Source organism: Odocoileus virginianus, chromosome 1, assembly GCF_023699985.2.
Source record: "Odocoileus virginianus isolate 20LAN1187 ecotype Illinois chromosome 1, Ovbor_1.2, whole genome shotgun sequence".
NCBI classification, from domain to species: Eukaryota; Metazoa; Chordata; class Mammalia; order Artiodactyla; family Cervidae; genus Odocoileus; species Odocoileus virginianus.
In genome coordinates this window covers 19,447,757-19,468,132 of record NC_069674.1, presented here as the reverse complement: position 1 = coordinate 19,468,132, position 20,376 = coordinate 19,447,757, and the positions used below count along the sequence as shown (strand labels likewise).

At 41.6% G+C, this 20,376-nt stretch overlaps 2 protein-coding genes across 9 annotated transcripts in view; one reads left to right on the top strand and one right to left on the bottom strand.

Moving 5' to 3' along the window:
- The window catches only part of CALD1 (caldesmon 1), a 227,327-nt gene that overhangs the window by 197,616 nt on the left and 9,335 nt on the right, over nucleotides 1-20,376 (top strand). For all 8 annotated transcript variants that reach the window (XM_070465548.1, XM_070465543.1, XM_070465537.1 and 5 more), the window contains 7 exons: nucleotides 1,942-2,084; nucleotides 6,474-6,732; nucleotides 10,588-10,728; nucleotides 16,644-16,687; nucleotides 16,793-16,871; nucleotides 18,887-19,024; nucleotides 19,504-19,599. In XM_070465548.1, the coding sequence (XP_070321649.1) occupies nucleotides 1,942-2,084; nucleotides 6,474-6,732; nucleotides 10,588-10,728; nucleotides 16,644-16,687; nucleotides 16,793-16,871; nucleotides 18,887-19,024; nucleotides 19,504-19,599 (900 nt within the window). The remainder of the gene's footprint in view (nucleotides 1-1,941; nucleotides 2,085-6,473; nucleotides 6,733-10,587; nucleotides 10,729-16,643; nucleotides 16,688-16,792; nucleotides 16,872-18,886; nucleotides 19,025-19,503; nucleotides 19,600-20,376) is intronic.
- LOC110137591 (small ribosomal subunit protein eS12) lies at nucleotides 9,477-9,989 on the bottom strand. The gene has a single exon (XM_070465571.1). The coding sequence runs from the start codon at nucleotides 9,918-9,920 to the stop codon at nucleotides 9,522-9,524; it is 399 nt and encodes a 132-aa protein (XP_070321672.1). The 5' UTR covers nucleotides 9,921-9,989; the 3' UTR covers nucleotides 9,477-9,521.

Here is a 20,376-nt window from a genome sequence, read left to right as displayed (position 1 = left end):
GTATTGTTTTACAAATCTATTTTACACACATTTTTGGTCAATAAATTAGATAATGCATTTTGGGAGACTGGAAATATCTCTGATTCCAAAATAGGAGAAATGAGCTTCTCTTTGTATACTGCTCCACAAACTGTGAGGTGTGACTCACAATTTCTTTCATGGGTTCACTGCAAGGGGACCACCTCACCCTTAAATGTGTATCCCCAGATACTGCTTAACTAGGATATAAACTCCCATCCATAGTTTCTGGGGCTATTCCCAACAATGGTAGGTCAGAATGAAAAGAGACCTTGCTTGCTCCTGCCTTCCCAATAAATACTGATTTACCACCAGGCAAGGACAGTCGAATTAAAGCTACAGGACAGACCAGGAGCTTCCGTCTCTTCTCTGAGCCTATCAGCACAAATCTGGAGCCAAGAGGGAAGGCACAGGATGAAGGATTAGGAAGGGATCATCTAGCCCAACCCTCTCTTTTCATGCACACGGAGCCAGCATTCCAGAGATGTTAGGTGACTTAAAGTAACAGTTAGATTGTTGACAACACTAAAACTAAAACTCAGATTTCCTGACTTTCAGACAAAGCTTTCAGAAAGAATAGCAAAATAACAGCCTCCCTCTTCAGCAAGTCCAAGGGATGTCCTAGATATATGCCACTTGGAAAAAGATGAAAAGTCTTAACTAGCTAGGGCACCGTGGTAGTGAATAGTCCATCGATAGTAATTTAATCAAATAATACTCGGCAAAAGGAATCATGCAAAGGACTACTGAAGACTCATTAGTAAAGAGCAAAAAAAAAAAAACCTTTTCTTAGTAAAACGTGCACTTTGGCGGGAGTTAGGTATCGGAAGCATAACAACTGCAAGGAGGTGAGTGATGAGGAAGGCGAGGGACCATTCTTGGCAGCCCCTGGAGCCCTGAGTTCTTACACCCAAACCCTCCTCCTTTGGTCTCTTTAGAATGTTAGTGCTTTCTCACTGTTTGTCTTCAAATGAGCAGTAATGAACCTCACCTGTTCTCACACTCATTTTTTAAGAATAGGTGAGATGATAAAGGTAATTTGAACTCTTTTACTCCCCCCCCCAAAAAAAGCTATGCAAATTCAGTATACTTTGAAATAATCTGTCTCACTGTGAGGAACTTGTAACACAAAGCCTACACATGCACACAAAAATTAGAGCTAATACCTACCACCTTCCTCTGTCTCCCACAACAATCGCAAAGCCACTTTCAGAGACTAAATTATCACCTTCAGTGGAAGTTAAGGTCAGCCCCGGAATTTTTCCTTTGCATTCTATCTTTAATGCTTTAGATGACTACAAACATGGCCCCACAGGTCTCTGCGTCATCCCTCTAAAGGTAGGGTTATTATGTCTTCTGTCCTGAAGACCCTAGTTATTCATTTGATTAAAATACTAGGGTGGTCTTCCTCTGAAATCTGCCAAGACTGACTTGACAGATCTGGCTAACTCAGTAGGTTTCTTATTTCCTCCTCAACACATTCAAGTCCTTCTCAAAGAAGCACCCTTCATCCAAGAAGAAATCTGTCCAAGCAACTTGGCCATTCTCCCATCAAGGCCACACTAATAATTGCTCTTCCCAGTGGGAACTGAAAACAACCCCTCTCATGTGGAGTTTCCAGAACATAATGGTTTCCAAATGGTAACACCTCCGTCACTTTTGAAAATAAAACCTCAGTGAAATAAGGGATGATCCTGACCTCCTAAAATTGTGGTCAGGGTCTTTGCTCAGAAGCTGGAGGACCATAGCTCATGCTCCAGGAATTTCCTCTGATTCCAGGTCTACCACATCATTCTCCAGTGGTTTGTTTTACTTCTCAGTTTTCTGGCTTCCTAACAATGTTGGGTTTTATTTGGTGATACCAACCGAAACCTAATAAGATTTTTATCGTTATGTTTCTTCCTGATATGTACCATTGGTTAGCTCAAAGATGAGAAGACTAAAAAGGACAAAGAAAGCAAAGACGTTAAGAGCTTCTTGGATGCAAAGAAGGGGTTTACAGAAGTGAAGTCTCAGAATGGAGAATTCATGACCCACAAACTTAAACACACCGAGAATACTTTCAGGTAAGACATAGTGGCTAGTTAACAGTGACTGTGCTCATGTGTGGGGGAAAAAAAGTCAGTCTCCCTAACCTGTGACTCCAGACAGAAACGTGCTAACAGGCAACATACTTTTGTTGTGAGGTCACTGGCCATTGTCTTAGAGATACGCCGTCAGCAGATCAGGCTATCAATCGCTAACAGGAGAACAGCTGGCCCTGCTCAGACAAGGTTTGATCTGCTTTTCCCATTATTTGACAAGGCAGATCAATCCTGCTTGGTATCCATGTTTTTTGTTCACTGACCTAATACGTTCACATAAGATCAGCTTATTAGAAAACATTTTCACTGGAGTTCATCTCATTGATTCATTATCTGTAAGGTCCAGCGGACTTCATAAAAGAAACTTCTCAATACCATTTTGAGAATCTATTTTCTAAACATTGTAAATAAATTGTTGCAGAAAAGGAAGATTGCCCCGTGGCCAGATACTTTGCAAACATTAGGTTAAACTAAATAAGTTACCTCTCTTTACCCAGGACTTTGAGAACCTTTGATGTTATTTTGCCTTGGGGAATCTAAGAGGGAGGAAGAGGGCATGCAACTAATGTTCCAGTTTGGAAAATCCTCTTGCAGAGCTTCAGATTCCCCTTTTTCATCCCCTCTCCCATCACACTGAATAGACCTGGGCAATTAAGTTTAGGCCAGATAGACAAGTGTGTGCATGCTAAGTCGCTTCAGTCCTGTCTGATTCTTTGCAACCCCATGGACTGTAGTTCACCAGGCTCCTCTGTTCATGGAATTCTCCAGGCAAGAATACTGGAGTGGGTTGCCATGCCCTCCTCCAGGGGATCTTCCTGACCCAGGGATCAAGTATATGCAGGCAAATCCTCACTTCTAGGTTAAATGTGGAGATTCCCCCCACCCCCACCAGCTTTGTAGAAGCCTGCCATGGATGCCTGGCTACCTGACTCTCCGTGCCCCATTCCTGCACACACTCACTCCAACTGCTGGTGCCAAATTGCAGTCTCTGTTATGTCACTGGCTGCTGTGCCAAACGTTCTGGAAAAGAGTCTGGGGTCCCTATAATGTGGATTCCCAGAGGGTTGTTCATTGGTGACCACCTTGCCTGTAGACCCTGTTTTTTGGAACACTTCAAATAAGAAAGTTCCAAGCAGGTGTTGTATAGAAGTCAGACGACTCCTTACACCAAAGCATGGGTGACACTCAAGAGCAAGCAGAACTATGAGAGATGGACATTTCTAGCTGCTTTAAGATGCTAAAGTTTTAGGTAAATATAGTTGTTATGCACACAATTTTTCTACACAAAAATTTGAGAAGAAATCTAGTCACGGTTTTACAAAAGAGAGCTGAAAGCACATGGAAGAAAAGATGTGTATTCAAAGCCTAAATAAAGTGTGAAAGAGTGAGAAGGGTAGAACCTATCGATGTTACTTGGGATTGGCAAGAAAGTAGATGTAAAAATTAAGTTTATTAGGAATTCATAGAAAATCTAGAAATCAAGCTGATTCAGGCTGGTAAGCTGAGTGTAGAGCTTGCTGAAGTGCCAGTCCTTTAAGGCGTTAGAGCCCTAGAACAGTGTCAAGTTCATGAAAAGTGTTCAAAGAATATTACCTAAAAATATTATTGTTTAATTACTTAGATAAGACCCTGATCCTGAGAAAGATTAAGGGCAAGAGAAGAAGGGGGTGACAGAGGATGAGATAGTTGGATGGCATCATCAATTCAATGGACATGTGTCTGAGCAAACTCCCAGAGATGGTGAAGGATGGGGAGCCTGGCGTGCTGCAGTCCATGGGGTTACAATTGTCAGACACACCTTAGCAACTGAACAGCAATAACAATTACTTGATGATTTAAAATATGTACTGTAGGCACAAGTACAATTTTATTAAGAGAAATAACTTTAAAAATCTGTCAGTAGAAAGAAGTTTGGTTAACAATTAGCAAGCTTGTAAACCTGTTGTCCATTCAAAACTCAAATTGACAATTAACATGCCCGTTGTTTGGGAATCCAGAAAACTGGGTAACTCAAAAAGATAAGTCACAAGGGACGGCAACAGACTAAGGATTGAGAACCCATAATTGGGACTCTTGCTTTAATTTTGCTATCTTTTGACAGGAAAAAATGAAACAAACTGCTACCATATTATTAGTTTTTAATTTAGCTGCCTACATATGTTAGTTGTAGTTTCAATTAGAAATTGATGCCTATAGAAGCAGAGACACCTCACTTTGCCCCATATAGTTATAGAGTGAGGAGCTGGGGAGTAGTGAGAGCCTCTATTTAGATTAGTACCTATTAGCCTAACTGAAAACTAGCTGTGTTCATAGTGAAAGGTCTATATTCATCTCGACTTTCACCTAACGAAGCCACAGAAAGAGGAAAGAACCTTCTGGAAGAAATTTCCATATTAGTGCACCCTAATGCTCAGGCGGTTGCCTGGAAAACCCCATGGACGGAGGAGCCTGGTAGGCTGCAGTCCATGGGGTCGCTAAGAGTCAGACACGACTGAGCGACTTCACTTGCATGCATTGCAGAAGGAAATGGCAACCCACTCCAGTGTTCTTGCCTGGAGAATCCCAGGGACGGGGGAGCCTGGTGGGCTGCCATCTATGGGGTCGCACAGAGTTGGACATGACTGAAGTGACTTAGCAGCAACACTCAGGCCATCCAACACATCTGAGCAGATGTGATGTGGCCAAAATTCTTGTTCCTGTTTTGAGCATAGCTCCTTTTGTTGATTTAATTACTTTCCCCTTTGATAGACCCATTTTCTTATAGCTAGATGTTTTCTCTAAAATATGACATGAAAATCTCAATTCAGGAGCAAGTTAAGCACCTATCACCTAAGGAAACCACCAGTAACATTTTCCCCAGACACCCTTTATGTGTATACATTCAAAACAGACATAGATGTATATATGTGTATAATTATAAATCTCTGTTTTAAAGTGATTCTTTCACTGAGCATAACAGTGTATCTTTTTGCTAGCTTTCTACACCAGTGAGTATAAGCCTACAGTTAATGTTAGAGTATTCTACTGGGTGGATGGGTCATGAATCATTTAACCATTCCCCAATGATGGGCATCCGAATGCTGAAAATGAAGATTGAGCGACACCTAGTGGAGTCCAGAAAAGTTTCTATAGGCACGTGTTAGCAGTCCTACCAAACACTAACGCCAACTCTCAGGAAGAACCAACTCCCTGAAGATGGAGAGACTATCTGAAGGGGAGAGGGTTCCTCTCTGGAGTCACAGGCCTATGGACATTTAAGACTTTGAAAGGGCACTATCAAGTCTTAAGGGGTCCCCTAACCTTGACTGAGTTAAAAATAAGAGTTGATCTTTAGCTATCAAGAACCTAGAATATTTTTTTTAACTTTTTAACCTCAACTCCTAGTAAGATATAAATTTTACATCATATCCTGGTACACATCCACATATGTATTTATAACTGAAACAAGAATGTCAAGAAAAAGTCATTTCCCTTGTTCCATGCAATACCCTCTGATGTTTTCTGGTTGGTTCTTTTAAATGCTAATTACAGTCCACTAAATTGATTTTACAAAATGCAGCTTGAAAAGCATAGTACTAAAGGACATAGTTTATTCAGAACTATCTCACTATCTTAAAAGCATGAGATGCACACAAAAAATCAGTATCAATAACTATGTAATCCTGAACTCCTTTTCTGTTCCTCTTCTTGCTTCATATCTAGAAACACCAGTGTTATTCTCTGCATGGAATAAATGATACTAGACCATGATAATTCATCTGTTACAAAAGTGTCAGAATTGGGCCACCTATGTTCAGATATAGTTAAGAATGCCCTCACTATCTGTTAATGAGTATTTATATAAGATTTCTTCCATTTTTGTAGCTCAGCAATATTCCATTGTACGTACTTTTACATTTTTGTAATACGTTCATCCATCAGTGGGCACTTAGGCTGTTTCCATATCTTGGCTATTGTAAATGATGCTGCATGACCATGGGTGTTACATGTGTCTTTTTGAGTTAGTGTTTTCATTGTCTTTGGATAAATACCCAGAAGTGGAATTCCTGCATCATATGGCAGTTCTACTTTTAATTTTTTGAGGCACCTCCATACTGTTTTCCCTAGTGGTTGTACCAATTTACAGCCCCACCAACAATGCCTGTTTGCTCCCATTGTACAACCTAGGAAACCCAGGGTAAGTGGCAGGGAGGGGACTCAGATACAGACCTGGGAATTCCAGGTGGACCCCAACTTAGCCGTGAGGATCCGCTGTCCGTGAGGGCAGTGGAGATTTCCGTGTGGAATGCAAGGCCTGCAGACCGACCTCCCCTGCTTCCAGGGGCGGTGAGGGTAGGCTGCAAGGCAGACGAGTGTCCCACTCCTTTGCAGCCGCGCTGGCGGGAGGGTCAGCGAGGCCAAGGAGGCTGAAGGCGCCTCCCAGGTGGAAGCCGGCAAGCGGCTGGAGGAGCTGCGCCGCCGCCGCGGGGAGACGGAGAGCGAGGAGTTCGAGAAGCTCAAGCAGAAGCAGCAGGAGGCGGCCTTGGAGCTGGAGGAGCTGAAGAAGAAGAGGGAGGAGCGGAGGAAAGTCCTGGAGGAGGAGGAGCAGAGGAAGAAGCAGGAGGAAGCGGAGCGAAAAGTGAGAGAGGAGGTAAGGCGGGGCGCAGCGCGCTGGCCTAGCGCCTTCCCTTACGCAAGCCCACGAGTGCGCGTCTCCCCGTGAACATTCTGACCCTGGAAAATAGCTTCTTCCCTGGTGAACTGCTGCGGCCCTTTGGAACGTGAATTCTTACAAATGCATGAATCTGAGCGAACTCCGGCAGATAGTGAAGGACTTGGAAGCCGGGTGTGCTGCAGTCCTTAGGGTCACAAAGAGTCCGAGACGACTTAGCGGCTGAGCGGCAGCTGCGGCTTGCTGTGTGCTAGGCGTGGTTCTAAAACCTTTATACACATTCATTTATTCAGTTCTCCTAAGAGCTCTCTGATATAGGTAGCCTTCTCATCCCCATTTTACAGATCAGGAAACCGAGGCACTGAGAGGCTTTGTCATGTTCCCCAGGTCCCACTTGTCTTTGTCTTAACGCATGTCCCTGTAAGTGTCTCTCAGTAAAGACGGCGAGAGCAGAGAAGGATGAAAAAGTCTGCAGATCAGTTACAAGAACCAAGAGTCACATGGTGGTTGTTTTTTGATATTTGAAGAGGTTGTATAGAGAAGAGTTTCCCAAAAATCGTTTTGGGGGTGTTTTAAGTGGAAGAGTGAGTAACTAGATTTTCACAGGCGGGGACAGTACCTGCTTTTTTCACTGCTGTACACCCAGGACCCAGCCCAGCGCCGGGCATGTAGCGGGAGCCCAGTGATTATCAGCAGATAAATTTGTCCATCTTCTTTTTTTTACTTTTGAAAATAGAGCTTTTTAATACATTTTTTTTCCATTTATTTTTATTAGTTGGAGGCTAATTACTTTACATCATTGCAGTGGTTTTTGTCATACATTGACATGAATCAGCCATGGATTTACATGTATTCCCCATCCCGGTCCCCCCTCCCACCTCTCTCTCCGCCTGATCCCTCTGGGTCTTCCCAGTGCACCAAGTCCGAGCACTTGTCTCATGCATCCAACCTGGGCTGGTGATCTGTTTCACCCTAGATAATATACATGTTTTGATGCTGTTCTCTTGAAACATCCCACCCTCGCCTCCTCCCAGAGTCCACAAGTCTGTTCTATACATCTGAGTCTCTTTTTCTGTTTTGCATCTTCTTCTGTTCCATCTTCTTAAGCAGAACTGAAAATGACAGATAAAGTTACAAGAAGGCAAATTTTGAAAACTGAAAAAGTGCTTAACCAGCTACTATAAGCATTGCAGTAGTTCACAAAGAGCGTTTTTCCTTGTATCCTGAGGTACATTATTATCCTCATTTTATGGACAAAGAAATGGGAATCAAGTAGTTTGACCTATGTGAAGTCACTTGACTAATAAGTGATAGATTTGCTACTGGGACCCAGCTTCTCCAACTCCACGTAGAGCTTTCCACACAAATGTCCAGAAATTGTGATCTCCCATCATTTAAAATATGCAAAAAGACTTTAGATGACTTTCTGACATGGATCCTATACAAACATTCCCCAAACTGTGTGGAAAGTTTGGATACATTACTCCAAGATCTCTTTCAGCTCCAGCTCTTCTTGAGCCTATGACCTTTGGTTAGAAAGTAATTGGAATGATTGATTGTTTTAGAATCAGACCCTCTGCCACTAGCAAGCTGGGACCTTGGGAGGGTCACTAGACCGTGAGGCCTATTTTCTTTATCTGTGAAATATCTACTTTCAGGATTGTTGTGGTGATTAAAGCATGGCATTCAGGGTGCCTGATACTTAATGCACACTCAGGAACTCATAGTTTTCAGTCCTGTTATTGTTATTGCTTTTCTCTAGAGGAGCAAAGTATCCATGAAGGCAGAGGAGAAACATGCCCTCTGAGACCTGGATTGGACCTCAGAGATGATTTGGTCTAACCTCCTACCAAGCACCGTGTCTTAGTGGCGGCCGCTATAACAAATTGCCACAGACTGGGTGGCTGATGAGACATCCAGGAAATGTTTGTCTCACAGTTCTGAGGCTACGAAGTCCAAGATCGAAATGCCAGCAAACTCTGTGTCTGGTGTGACCTCAGTTCACAGATAGCAGTCTTCTTGCTGTGTCCTCACAGGACAGAAGGGGTGAGAGAGTTCCCTGGAGCCTCTTTTAGGTTCCATTCTCATGGTCCCTAAATCCCCACCTCCTAATGCCATCACCCTGGGGGTTAGGATTTCAGCGTGGGGGGGGGGGGGGGGTGGGGGGTGGGGGGGCACAAATATTCAGTCCACAATACACATGATCTTTCTGCAGCATCCTCTGATACATGAACGTCCAGTTCCTGCTTGAGAACATCCAGTTTGAAAACTACAAAGACTACATAAATCTGTCAGAAAACTGTTCCTAGAGGATGTGCAGCCTGATGAGAAGACAATGTTCTAGGCCAGGAATGAAGGCACCTGGGGTGGGTGGGAGGAGTTGATGAGAGGGATGGTAAACATCTGTGATTTCACCACTAGAGTGCAGTATCTACACCGTTTCAGATTTGTCAGACTATCTAGAAATAATCTACTCAGCTAAGGAGCTAACGTAGGAACAACCATGAAACCATCTCTTGTACAATTTAGTAAATGTACTACTGTACATTTGTATACCTTAGCATATGAATCATCTCATTTGTCTTCATGTCTCTCCTAGGAAGTAGAAGTGATAACTTATTTTACATACACAAAATGGAAAGCCAGTGTTTGATGACTTGACGAGGTGGTGATGACTATGATGATCATCCTGCTGAACATGAGTCTAAGCCTTCTACCTGAACTTTCTCTTTTTTTTTTTTTTTTCAAGAGCTCAGTTTTTTATTTCATCATTTCTTGCATTTGAAGTACTCCTCGATGACATCCTTGGCCTGAGATTCTTTGCCATAGTCCTTAACTACCACACAACTGCAACCAACCACTTTACGGGGTTTTCCCTCTCTGTCAATTTTACAGAGTCCTACCCATTCCCCTAGTTTCTTGTTGTCATCAACTTTAATCAGGTTGATCTGATGCTCAGCACAAAGGGCCTCCACCAACTTGACATACATGGGCTCATCACAGTTGGATGCAAGCACACACAGATGGGCCTGGCGCTTGTCTAAAGCTTTCGCGGCTTCGCGAATTCCACGTGCTAAGCCATCGTGGATGAGGGCGGTCTTCAGCACCTCTTGCAGAGCAGTATTAACGTCCATTACACCTCCAGCAGCAATGCCTTCCTCGGCCATGGCGGTGGGTTACGGGTGGAGCCGAATCTTGAATGCACCCGAACCTCCGCCTCCGCGCAGCTCCGCGGAAGCAGGAAAAGAGCTGAACTTTCTCATTTCAGTTCAGTTCAATTCAGTTGCTCAGTCGTGTCCAACTGTTTGCGACCCCATGAATTGCAGCACGCCAGGCCTCCCTGTCCATCACCAACTCCCAGAGTTTACTCAAACTCATGTCCATCGAGTCGGTGATGCCATCCAGCCATCTCATCCTCTGTTGTCCCCTTCTCCTCCTGCCCCCAGTCCCTCCCAGCATCAGGGTCTTTTCCAACGAGTCAGCTCTTTGCATGAGGTGGCCAAAGTATTGGAGCTTCAGCTTCTCATTTAGTCTGTGTTAAATCCCTAGTCAGTGGATACTATTATTATCCCCATTTTACAAATGAGGAAACTGAGGCATGGGGTAGATAAGTAACGTGGCCAAGGTCACAGTTTAGACGGGACAGTGCCAGAGTGCACATCAGCAGCTGGACTCAAGTGCTCAGGCTTAACCTCTGATTCCACTCTTGAGGAAGGGATAGCATCTTTTCTAGAACCCGGCTCTTTTTCTTCTAGGACTGACCATTCCCCTACAGCACTCTTTCCTTTTGGCTTGAAGCTGATATTAGCGTCCTTGTTATTTGTTCTTTCTTAGGAAGAGAAGAGGAGGCTAAAGGAAGAGATTGAAAGGCGAAGGGCGGAAGCTGCTGAGAAGCGCCAGAAGATGCCGGAAGATGGTTTATCAGAGGACAAGAAGCCCTTCAAATGTTTCACTCCTAAAGGTTCATCTCTCAAGGTATTTTTCCCCAGAAAACCTTCTTGTGTTTATTAAAATATGATAGAAACATGATTTCAGCCCCTGATTTAGTTATTGATTATTCAAACTTTTTGTTCCATTTATCTTTTTGCTCCCTCTGTCAGCAATTTCATAGCTTTTTTTTTCATTTTCAAGATATAGATAGGAGAGAAATCAAGTGGAGTACTTTGTGTCTTTTGTTTATTAGATCTTTGATTAAAATGACCTATGGTGATTACCTCTGGATTTCATTGACCCACACTCTGTGTACCTTATTAATGTGAGCAATTAAAAGCAGAAACATTGAAACTTTATAAAATAGGCAAATATATTTTAAAGGTTGAAGCTGCTTTTTCCTTCTAATTTCATTATTTTTCTTTGTCATTATTAAGAGCAGGACAGCTGGGGATGGTACAGGTCAAATTTCAAAGCCGTTATCATCAAAGGAGATGAAATGTGACTCAGATAGGCTCCCTTGCCAGGATGAGTTTGGTCTGACTACTCCCTTCAGTGGGCATAGCTCCTAATAAAGGAAGACAGAAGTGCTGCTGAGAGAATGAGCAGGAAGGAGCTGAGTCAGGGAGATGATGGGATGGTTGAGATGGAGGGACAAGAGCATAGACTCAAATGTGTATTTTTGCTTATACAGTTAGCATGTTTTGAGTCCCTGGCACAGTGAAGATAGTCACTGATGTAGTAAGTGCTTATTGAATAAATACAAGGATGAATGAATCTTTAGAGATTGGAACTTTGAGCAGTTTTTATTTTCTGTCATCCTAGCTAGGTTTCAAAGCCCTGACAACAGGTTACAAAGCATTGACAACAGGTAAAGCCAGTATAGAATCATAGCCAGGCTGCAGCTGGATAATGTGTGTGTGTGTGTGTGTGTGTGTGTCTATCAGCCTGTGCACGTTTTGATCAAAAGTTAGTTATTTACACTTACACTTATTACTTGTTTCACATGGAAACCAGTATGTTTTATTCCTAGATCATTTCCTTTAGTCTTGAGGATGATCTGGGTCCCAGTCTACCATGGTTCTGCTGCTGCTGCTAAGTCGCTTCAGTTGTGTCCGACTCTGTGCGAACCCATAGATGGCAGCCCACCAGGCTCTGCCATCCCTGGGATTCTCCAGGCAAGAACACTGGAGTGGGTTGCCATTTCCTTCTCCAGTGCAAGAAAGTGAAAAGTGAAAGTGAAGTCGCTCAGTCGTGTCTGACTGTTAGAGATCCCATGGACTGCAGCCCATCAGGCTCCTCAGTCCATGGGATTTTCCAGGCAAGAGTACTGGAGTGGGGCGCCATTGCCTTCTCCATACCATGGTTCTAACCCCTCCCAAATAAAGTCCTTATACTTCAACCTCATCTCAAGGGCTGCTTCAGGGGGAATTGAAACTAAGCCACAGGGGAATTTTCTTATTTGATATTTATAACAAATCTAATATGTGCTATGAACTATGAAGGAGGGAAGCACAAAGCAAGGTCACTGTCCGTAGGGCACTCATATAGTTGACCACCTCAGGAAAACTCAAGAATTACAAGGGTAACCAAGTGCAGACTACCAGCTCAGTGAGGTCTCTGGGTGGAGCAGAAGGAGGAGAGAGGCTGTGTGGAGTAAGTGAGCTTCATTTATGGATCTGAAATTTGAATTTCATTAAGTTTTCCTATGTTACAAAACATTCTTTTGACTTTTTCCAAACCGTTTAACAATGTAAAATGTTCTTAGTTTATGGGTGGGTGGAGAACATGGGCAAAACTCCATTTGCATCCCCCTGCTGAAGGAGAAAGAGCAGAAAGATGCAAACCCTGCTCACTTTAGACCATCTCTGCAAAGCCACTAGATTCCCTTCTGACTGGGTCCTTTTGTTCCTGGCTCATTGATAATCAGAAAAAAAAAAGTGCCCTCTCTCTTTCAACCTTCCTTTAACTGCCACCTGAGCTAAGCTTTCCTTGAACTGTGTGGGAACATGAGAAAAGTTGTAGTTATCGAAACTTCTGATTTCTACTTTTTTAAAAGAAATGGCAACCCATCCTCTTTTTTCAAACATCTCTCTGCCAAGGTTCCCAACTTAGCTTCTCTAGTGTTTCCATCAACCAGACTCCAGAGTTCCCACAAAGCCATTTATCTACTTATTCTGGTAGAGAAGGACAGGCCTGGCATGCTGCAGCTGCAAAGAGTCAGACACGACTGAGCAACTGAACAACAACATTCTAATAGAGAGGCATGTGTGAGCCATCAGAATTGATGTATAAAAAATTTTTAATTTCTGTGTAACAGAGATGTGCTTTCAAGAGTAGGCAGTCTAGTGTTTTTCTCCATAGTATGTGCCTTGAAGAACCTGCTATGGCTCTTGTTTCATAACTTCATCTCCTACAATTGAAATTCCTGCAACTGTTGACACTCTTGGCCCTGCAGCTTTTATAAACGGTCACAAGCTAACATTGTCGAATGCCAGTGGAAGGAGAAACGTTTGATATTTGACCACAAGATATTATCCACTGGTGTATTTTATTGATTTCTCATGGCTTACGTTCCTCGTCTGAGAAGCTCAGAACCTGATTTCTCATAGTTAAATTATGCTGGCAGTGAATGATCCTTCTTACATAAGACATACAGAGAATAAGTTTTAAGTAAATTAAATTTAGAATTTTGTTTTTATTATTATTATTTTCATATACTCGTGGTGGAAGAAGTGTGGAATTAAGGAGTGCACCAGTTTGCTGAAATGTGTGTGATTTTCCCGTTTTATTAGGACCACACTGCCACCTCTTGGTTTATAGAAGAACCAGTTTCTCTCTTTAAACTCCTGACACAGAACGAGTAATTTACAAATTTAGTAGAAATTGTTACATTACCCAGAGTCACTAAGTGCAGGCATTTGCCAGCAAAAATACATCACTAAGTCCTGACAAAATGTGATGATGAAATCAAGCTGTATTGAATACTGTAGATACAAAAGGAGACGTTAGAGTCCGAGAACCATAATGTGAATAAATGTGATGGCCAACGTTAACAAGATGATCCCCAGGTCAGAACGATGCTAGAGGTGCTACAGAGAACAGGCCTGCTGTCTCCCCTGTCCATTGTCCTTCCCCCACATTGAGCGGTTCTCCATTCTTCAGTCCCACTGCTCTGCTTGCTTCTTGGTTCCCCAAATCTTTGTATATGTGTCTGCTCTACTACAAATGTCCTCTCCCCTCCAACGCACCGACTCCCCACCCTCGCTTTCATGAACTCATTTATAAAGCTGTGTAAACTGTAAACTATAAAGATCAGCTCAAATACCAGAACATCTGAAAAACTTTCTCCAACTCTCTGATTTTTTAATCTTTCATATGGTACCTACCATTTAGTTTTTTAATAATTTAAAAAATTTTTATTTTTGTTGAAGTACAGTTGATTTGCAATGTTGTGCCAGTCTCTTCTGTATAACAGAGTGACTCAGTTTTACACATATATACATTCTTTTTTAATATTCTTTTCCATTATGGTTTGTCCCAGGAGACTGGGTATAGTTCTCTGTGCTTGACAGTAGGACTTTGCTGTTTATCTACCACTGAATTTTAAAATTTTAATTTATGTGTTCTGCTAGTCTCCCCTACTGACTCCTTACAGAATTGGAGTCCTGTCTTATACATCATTGGTGTTTTATTTTATATAAAAGGTACTCATAATTTATTGGTTTGTTGGTTGTTTGACAGACAGGTTGACAGGGAGAAAGGTTAGATGGAAAAATGAGTGAATAATATTATAAGTGCCAGTACATTGTGTGGTTCTAATGTATTTTATCTCATTCAGAAAAAGTTTAGCTGGGAACTTTTCCTCCAGAAATGCACTTCTAAGTTCATGTTAAAATCAGAAAAATAAGGGTTTGAGACCCTTTACTCCTCATAAACTCAGGGATACCTATAGCACATTTTTGCATAAAGTTTTATTTTTAATGAGTTTGATTTTATCTTTGTAAGAAATCACTGGAAAGGATGAATTGCCCTCACTAACATCTATAAAACTATTGTTCAACTGACATTAGGAGTGAAGCATGTTTTCCAAAAAGCTTAAGGTTATTTATTAATAATCTCTGAGTCCTAGGCCAACAGTCTAGAAAAGCCACTGACATTTCGACGATTGTAGGGGAAGGTCAACTGCTCCAGTATTCTTGTTGTTGTTCAGTGGATAAGTCATGTCCAATTCTTTGCAACCCCATGGGCTGCAGCACGCCAGGCTTCCCTGTCCTTTACTGTCTCCCGGAGTTTGCTCAAACTCATGTCCATTGAATCAGTAATACTATCCAACCATCACATCCTCTGTTGCCTCCTTCTCCTCCTGCCCTCAATCTTTCCCAGCATCAGGGGCTTTTCCAACGAGCAAGCTCTTTGCATCAAGTAGCCAAAGTATTGGAGCTTCAGCTTCAGCAATACTTCCAAAGAATATTCAGGGTTGATTTCCTTTAGGATTGAGTGGTTTGACCTCCTTGCTGTCCAAGGGACTCTCAAGAGTCTTCTCCAGCACCACAATTTGAAAGCATGAATTCTTTGGCACTCAGCTTTCTCTATTGTCCAAAGCTCACATCTCTACATAACTACTGGAAAAACCATAGCTTTGACTATATGGACCTTTGTGAGCAAAGTGATGTCTCTTCATTTTAATACACTGTCTAGGTTTGTCATAGCTTTCCTTCCAAGGAGCAAGCATCTTTTAATTTCAAGGCTGTAGTCACCATCTTAAGAGATTTTGGAGCCTAAGAAAATAAAATCTGTCACTGTTTCCACATTTTCCCCATCTATGTGCCTTGAAGTGATGGGACCAGATGCCACAATCTTAGTTTTTTGAATGCTGAGTTTTAAGCGAACTTTTTCACTGTCCTCTTTCAACCTCATCAAGAGGCTCTTTAGTTCCTGTTTGCTTTCTGCCATTAGAATCATATAATCTTATTTGAGGTTGTTGATATGCACCAGTCTAGGGTAACTGTAATCTAGTAGATTCCTGAACAGGACAGAAAATGGACCTGTGAACTTTGCACGTACAGTCATATGCAGAGAAGGTGTTACTATTTGCTGATGACAGAGGACGCATGGCAGAGGCTATTTTTAGCCTGGAGTTGGGCATCATGAGGAGTCAACAAATATTTGCTGGCTTAAGAATATTTCGGTTTGAGTGATGCAGTTTTAGTAAAATACAGTGTTTGATTTAGCAGCTTTAGTTGTAGCAAAATTTCTAGCTTAAAAAAAAGTCTTTAAAAATACTGAATCAATCAATAAACTCAGAGCAGTTTCTCTAGGCTTATTTCTTGACTACTAGGGTTTTCATGAGAATCCTCAGCCATTCCTGATGAGCTATGCCCTAGTTTCACTCAGCCCCACATCGGTCTTCTACATTCAGGGCAAATTAAGTTCAGTAATAGGTTGGATAGCTATCAAAATTAGGAAACCAGGCTAAGCAGTAAGTGAATAGATCACAGTTCCTGGTTATCATTCTTATATATACAAATATCAAATCATTATATTGTATACCTAAAACTAATGTTATATCATTTATACCTCAATAAAAAATGAAAAAAATTTAAAGTACATCAGAAAGCAAAAAAAAAAGTTAGTCTTGGAATGTGATTGTTTTGCCATCGATTTATGTTATTTCAGAGTCATTTTTATTCCATTCTATCTAGTCCTTGTTTCCAGAACTTCATATTTCTCTGTCTTCTGCTGATCCTACCTTCATCTCCAAGTCTCACAAACCTCAATCAAATACCTAATATGTCATTTTCCTCCCTAGCAGAGGTGCTGTGCACAGCACCCTCTTACTCTTTGATATTCTTTGGTGCTTTTATTCCCCAGGTTCAGGGAAGATAGTAGTATGGACTGAGAAACCCTCTTTATATGCTGAAAATATTAACTGGTTTTATTTTTTTTCCTATTCCTAGATAGAAGAGCGAGCAGAATTTTTGAATAAGTCTGTGCAGAAAAGGTAAACATGGTTGATTGTTGAATTGAGAATCATCAACCATTATATGTAATGGGAAAATTCTCTCATATTTTTATGCATGTCTGTGTGTGTTTATTTACTTAACAGTGGTGTCAAATCAACTCATCAAGCAGCAGTAGTCTCCAAGATTGACAGCAGACTGGAGCAATACACCAGTGCAATTGAGGTGAGAGACGTCCTCAATGTTAAATAACTGAAGTGAAAGTGTTAGTCACTCAGTCATGTCTGACTCTGTGCAAACCCACAGACTGTAGCCTAGTGTTATGGTCAAGCAGAAATCATACTCTGATTGTATATTATACTCTGATTGTATAAACAATCAGAGAAACACTTAGGACAATAATCAAGTCTGGTAGTGTTAGAATGTTAATGATGCTTTACTATTTTGAATTAGTTATAGAGAAAGCAGTAGTGAAGATAAATTATAGAAAAGTTTAAAATAAATTGTTATTTACTACTTTCCACCTGAGTATTCTTTAATGAAGGTGTAAATTTTTTTAATAAATGAGTTTGTTACTTAACTGTATTATTTATATGTTCACAAGTATATCTTCAATATTCTTAATTCCTTATAAAAGGTGTTCCTATATATAGTTTAAACAGGTCCTTTACAACCATGATTAGTCCTTCTTTGTCTATAAGAACTTTCATTATCAAATAAATAGGTAGTATAAATTAATATAAAGATGACAGCCAGCTGGAATTTAATAGTCAATTTCAAATTGATTGTTTTATGTTTGAAGGATCATAGTTTTATGCCTCTGTCTAATCCAACTTTCTTTCCCCCTCCCAACTGACCTAGGAGTTCTACTCTATTTGGAAACAGTGTATATTTCCAAGTACCAAAGCTATAAGATAGTTTGTAACAAATGATAAGAGGGTATAAGAAAGAGTTCTGGATGGTTTGTCAAGTGAATAATCAAGTCCTAACATTCAAGAGGAGGTTTTCAGAAGATCAAATGGCCACTAAAATATAAGACAAATAAGCTAAATTGCAAATAGTTTTTTTCTGTGGTTGAATTGGTGATAACTCTAACAGAGTTAATGTAGTCGGGACTATGGCTTCAGCCTTTACTTAGTCCAGCAGTGGGGCCACTCACCCTGGCTGCCCACCTTGATGACACATACCACAGGCCCCAAAGCAGGACCAGGAGAGAAAGTACATGATTTAGGGTATGTGCATCACTACTGCTGAAAAAGTATCTTGGATGCGCATCTTTCTTTTTTACACCTGTTCATTTCTCCTTCCAGTATATTTTCCATGCAGTGATCTCTCAGTCTTTCTCGATGTTTTGGCATATCCCTATCTTTGGTCCTTGGCATGTACTGTTAGCTCTTCATGAAATGGTGTTTGTGTTTTCCTTTACCAACCTCTTTGAAGTCTTCCGTCAGATCTGGGTTTGAATGTCTCATCCTCAAAGTGGTTTACTTTGCCTCCCTAAACTAAATGCATCCTCAGTTGCACGGCCTTGTCTGACTCTTTCCAGCCCTTTGGATTGTAGCCTGCCAGGCTCCCCTGTTCATGGGGTTTTTCTGGCAAGAATACAGGAGTGGGTTGCTGTGCCCTCTTCCAGGGGATCTTACCAACCCTGGGATCAAACCCATGTCTCCTGCATCTTCTGCAGTGCAGGTGGATTCTTTACCACTTGAGCTGCCTGGGAATCCCCCAAGCTAAGTACCACTGTCCTCTTGTGTGGTCTCTTGGCATGCTTTCAGCACCACACTCATCTTTCATAGCACTTATTGCAACGTGAAATAATACTGAGTAACTAGTTACCATCTGTCCTATTAATGTCAGACCAGTGGGGCTCACAGACCAGGCTGTCTTGAGTGCCGCCATGTCCCCAGGGCCTACCACAGTACCCTGCCCACAGCAGGCACTCAAGATGTGTCTGTTGAAGAAGTGAAGTAGCATATCACTATAACAATAAGTGGGGCGGGAGGGTGGGGAGATGCCAATGAAAAGCACATTTCACTTTGAAAAGATCCTCTGAAGTAGATATAATGGTTTATTTGGAGATAGAGATCTTATCAAAATGTATAGAAATTATGAGTCATTTTTGGTGAAGGTGTTGACCCAATGAATTTGTTGAGTGATAACGTTGAGGAAGACAGGCTCACTATAGTTTTATGAGAACAAACTTATCAGTGCCAATCCTAAAAATAATTCACATGCTTCAGGGAACAAAAGCTGCAAAACCTACGAAGCCAGCAGCCTCGGACCTTCCTGTTCCTGCCGAAGGTGTCCGCAACATGAAGAGCATGTGGGAGAAAGGCAGCGTGTTCTCATCCCCCACTGCTTCAGGCACACCAAACAAGGTGAGCAAGGATCGCTGTCGTTTCATTCTAGAGGTTGGATTCCGCACTCCCCCCGCCACTTTGTTTTTCCTTTTCTTTATTTTTTTAGGAATTACATAGTTAATTACAAAAGCAGTGAAGAAAGTATAATTCTTACTTTCTTTTGCAATGAGCATAAAAGCAAGCTCAGAAAGAGTGTGTTCCTGAGGTTCTATACTATGCCCTGGTTCTATATTTATGCCCTAAATACAATAACTGGAGTTCATCACGAACCTTGGGATTGGCAGGGGAGGGGAGGTGCAGGGGGAAGAAAACCAGATATCATACTCTTTCAATATCAAGTTCAAGGTTTATTTTCCTTAAAATAGTCCATATAATGATCGGTAATTGATTGGTGCTGTATGAAATAATACTAAATAGTATTTTGAGGTTGCTTTGAATTTCCAGGTAGGTTTTTTTTTTTCTTCTCGCCTTTAACATTGGATGCTTGACCTTTACAGGAAACAGCTGGCTTGAAGGTGGGGGTCTCCAGCCGCATCAATGAATGGCTAACCAAAACGCCCGAGGGAAGCAAGTCGCCTGCTCCCAAGCCTTCTGTAAGTAGCTCCAGGTTTTTCTGAATGTCTTGGATAGCTCAGCTTCCAGCAACAGAAGAAAAGAGGCTGTTGGGGCATTTGTCTGGGAAAACAGGGCCCATGTTCTTGGCTGCGACTGCTGAGTAACAGACAAGGAGGGGCTCAGATGAGAGAGCAGTCCCGAGCAGCTGCATTGTCATTACCCAGAAGGTAAAACGGAACTGTCATCACCTCCCCTCCCGGAACGCTGAGGCAGTTCAGATTTACCCTCTTAACTGTCTGCGTGTTTAGTTTCTATTCTATGAGTTAAGCTAGAAATTTGAACATGTCAAATCATCTTGGCCATCTCTCTGTTAAGAGCACCCCTGGACTTAGAATGTTATGCTGGCTCTCGAACTCACATTTTCTAATTTGCCTAATTTCTGTAACTTAACACAAAAATACAGTGATTAGGTAGTTGCTGAAATAATTGCTGTAATTTCCTTGTCAACACCTCCAAAGGAAAGCCATTAAAAACAAAACAACGGTAAGACTAGAAACTATCAAAACTGGTTATGAATGTTATTTTTGGAAATTTAAAGTCTTCTTATTAAGCATGGCTTTCTTACTAAAAAATATTCTCTTAACCTTTTCATTGAATGTATATGGTAGTTGCCTTGCATTTATCATTATAATCAAAAGCCTTATGAAGCTCCCTACTGTACACTGGTGAGCTTTCTCTGCTCAGCTGGCTTTATAGCTTTGTTGGTGCCCAAGGTAGCGAAAGACTCTATTGTCACAACCACCCCACTCCAGAGG